The 2384-nt window shown below is 42.2% G+C and overlaps 1 protein-coding gene across 1 annotated transcript in view; it reads right to left on the bottom strand.

Moving 5' to 3' along the window:
- EGFL6 (EGF like domain multiple 6) overlaps positions 1-2384 on the bottom strand; it is a 92249-nt gene that overhangs the window by 53624 nt on the left and 36241 nt on the right. Inside the window, 1 exon segment of the mRNA XM_004386366.1 lies at positions 1590-1682. Coding sequence (XP_004386423.1) covers positions 1590-1682 — 93 coding nt within the window.

Below are 2384 nucleotides of genomic sequence, written 5' to 3' on the forward strand. Positions count from 1 at the left end.
AAGGTAGAATGTAGAACATTGTCTTTATAAACTGTGTTATGCCAATTGAGCTAGATGTTCCCTGAGACCATGGTCCCCACAGCCCTCCGCCCAGCAGTTTAGTCCCTCAGGGAGTTTGGATGTGTCTGTGGAGCTCCCATGACCTTTCCTTGTACAAGTTGTGCTGGCTTCCCCAGAATTGTGTACTGTCTTACCCTTCACCAAAGTTACCACTTATCCATTGTCTAGTTAGTGTTTTTCCATCCCCACCCCTCCCCTCCCTCATAACCATCAGATTGTTTCTTTCTGCGTATAAACCTTTTGATGAGTTTTTACAGTAGTGGTCTCATACAATATTTGTCCTTTTGTGGAGAATCACTGTTCTTGATGTTATAATTAGACTCTTGAATGTCTTCAAATGAACTGCCTATGATAAATTGCCTTTTAAAATATTTCAATTACAATCAAAATATGCACGTCATTCAATCCAAGCATTCCATTTTTAGATATTTATCCTGAAAAGGGTGCAAGGATCTTTGTAGAACGATGTTTGATTTAGCATTGTTTGCAATAGTGAACAATCGGAGACGACTTAAATGATAAGAGTTAAATAAAGTATTTTTTACATGAAAGATCCAAGTATTCACACTCTGGACTATGAGCCAGCCTTTAAAAATACCCTGTCTGTGCTGACATGTAAGATGCCCATGAGAAATAGTTATGTTTGTACTTTCAGAGAAAAGGACCATGAGGCTGTAGAACAAACTGCTAACTATGGTTATAATAGGGATTGGGGGTGAAGATGCCCACTTTTAAATTTATATCCTTTTGCATTGTTGGATTTTTTTAATAAAAAAATATGCGTTACTTCGGTCATTTAAAAAACACAATATAATTATTCATTTAAAGAAAAAAAGGTCTTTTATTGAGCATCTTGAAAAACATCAAAATGACTTTTATATTTTTCGAAGCAAGACAATTGACTGAAAAATCCAGTGCTCAAGCCACTGTCATTTGAAAGTTTGAGTGAAAACCTAAGAAATCCTGAGCACTGTATTGTGTCACATAGTCCCTGGCTGGTGCAAACAGTTAACACGCTCGACTGCTTACCAAAAGGTTGGAGGTTTGAGTCTACCCAGAGGCACCTCGGAAGAAAGAACTGTCAGTCTGCTTCAAAACAATCAGCCATTGAAAACCCTATGGAGCATAGTTCTACTCTGACACTTATGGGGTTGCCATAGTCAGAGTCGACTCCATGAGGGAGACCCAGGTTCAGTTCCCAACTAATGCAGCTCAAGCTCAGCCACCACCCATCTGTCAGTGGAGGCTTGTGTGTTGCTATGATGCTGAACGGGTTTCAGCAGAGCTTCCAGACTAACATGAACTAGAGAGAGAGGCCTGGTGATCTACTTCCAAAAATCAGCCAGTGAAAACCCTATGATCACAACAGTCTGATTCCATTGTGCATGGGGTCCCCATGAGTCGCAGGCCAACTTGACAGCAGCTAACAACAACAATGTATTGTGTCACGAGCCCCTGCAGCAATGACTAATTTGCTTCTGAAAGCTCTGGTGTAGGTTTATAATGTGACCCTGATCTGTTGTACTGACCTTGACTGCAAGTTTTCCCGGTATATCCTGGAAAGCATCTACATTTGTTTGGTCCCACACACTCCCCGAACTTGCATCCATGGACACACGTAGCTGTGGAAGGAGAAGATGTATTGATGATACAAGCGCAAGAGTAGTTAGCACGGTGACATGCACTAGTGTAAAATGTAATTGCCACCTGTTTCACAGAGAAATCCATGGGGGCGTTATAGAGGGCCATCTGTTTTCTCTGCAGTTTGTTTTCACCTTTAAGATCTGGAAAGTTTGTTTGTGAACTAGATCGTTCCCCATACTCCTCCACCCCAACAAGTGTGTGCAACTTTGCTTAGCAGTGCTGCATGCCTCCAGCAGTATTCAAAGAAAAATGAAGACTCCGGGGCCCTAGTCAGCCAGTTTTGCATGTAGACACAAGAAATTTAAGAAAAGAAGTGTACTATTTGAGCCGGGAGAGACCCCAGAGTAATCTTGGGCCAATTGCCAAAGTCTTTTTCTTTCTGTCCCTTGCTTCTTTCTTCTCTTCCGTATTTTCTATTTTTATTTTAAGTGATCAAAATCTTTGTAATGTTGTGCGTTATCAGTCAAACTGAACAACCCATGGATTCAAGGGCAGGCAGGAGGGGGGCACTACCTTTAGCCCTAAAGATGGGAACTAAAAGATGATGATGATGGTGATGGTGGTGGTAGTGATGGTGGTGGTGGTGGTGATGATGATAGTGGTGGTGGTGATGATGGTTGTGGTGGTGATGGTGGTGGTGGTGATGGTGGTGGCGGTGGAGGTGGTGGTGGTGATGGTGG

Source organism: Trichechus manatus, unplaced genomic scaffold (assembly GCF_000243295.1).
Source record: "Trichechus manatus latirostris isolate Lorelei unplaced genomic scaffold, TriManLat1.0 scaffold00162, whole genome shotgun sequence".
In the NCBI taxonomy this organism is placed as follows: Eukaryota; Metazoa; Chordata; class Mammalia; order Sirenia; family Trichechidae; genus Trichechus; species Trichechus manatus.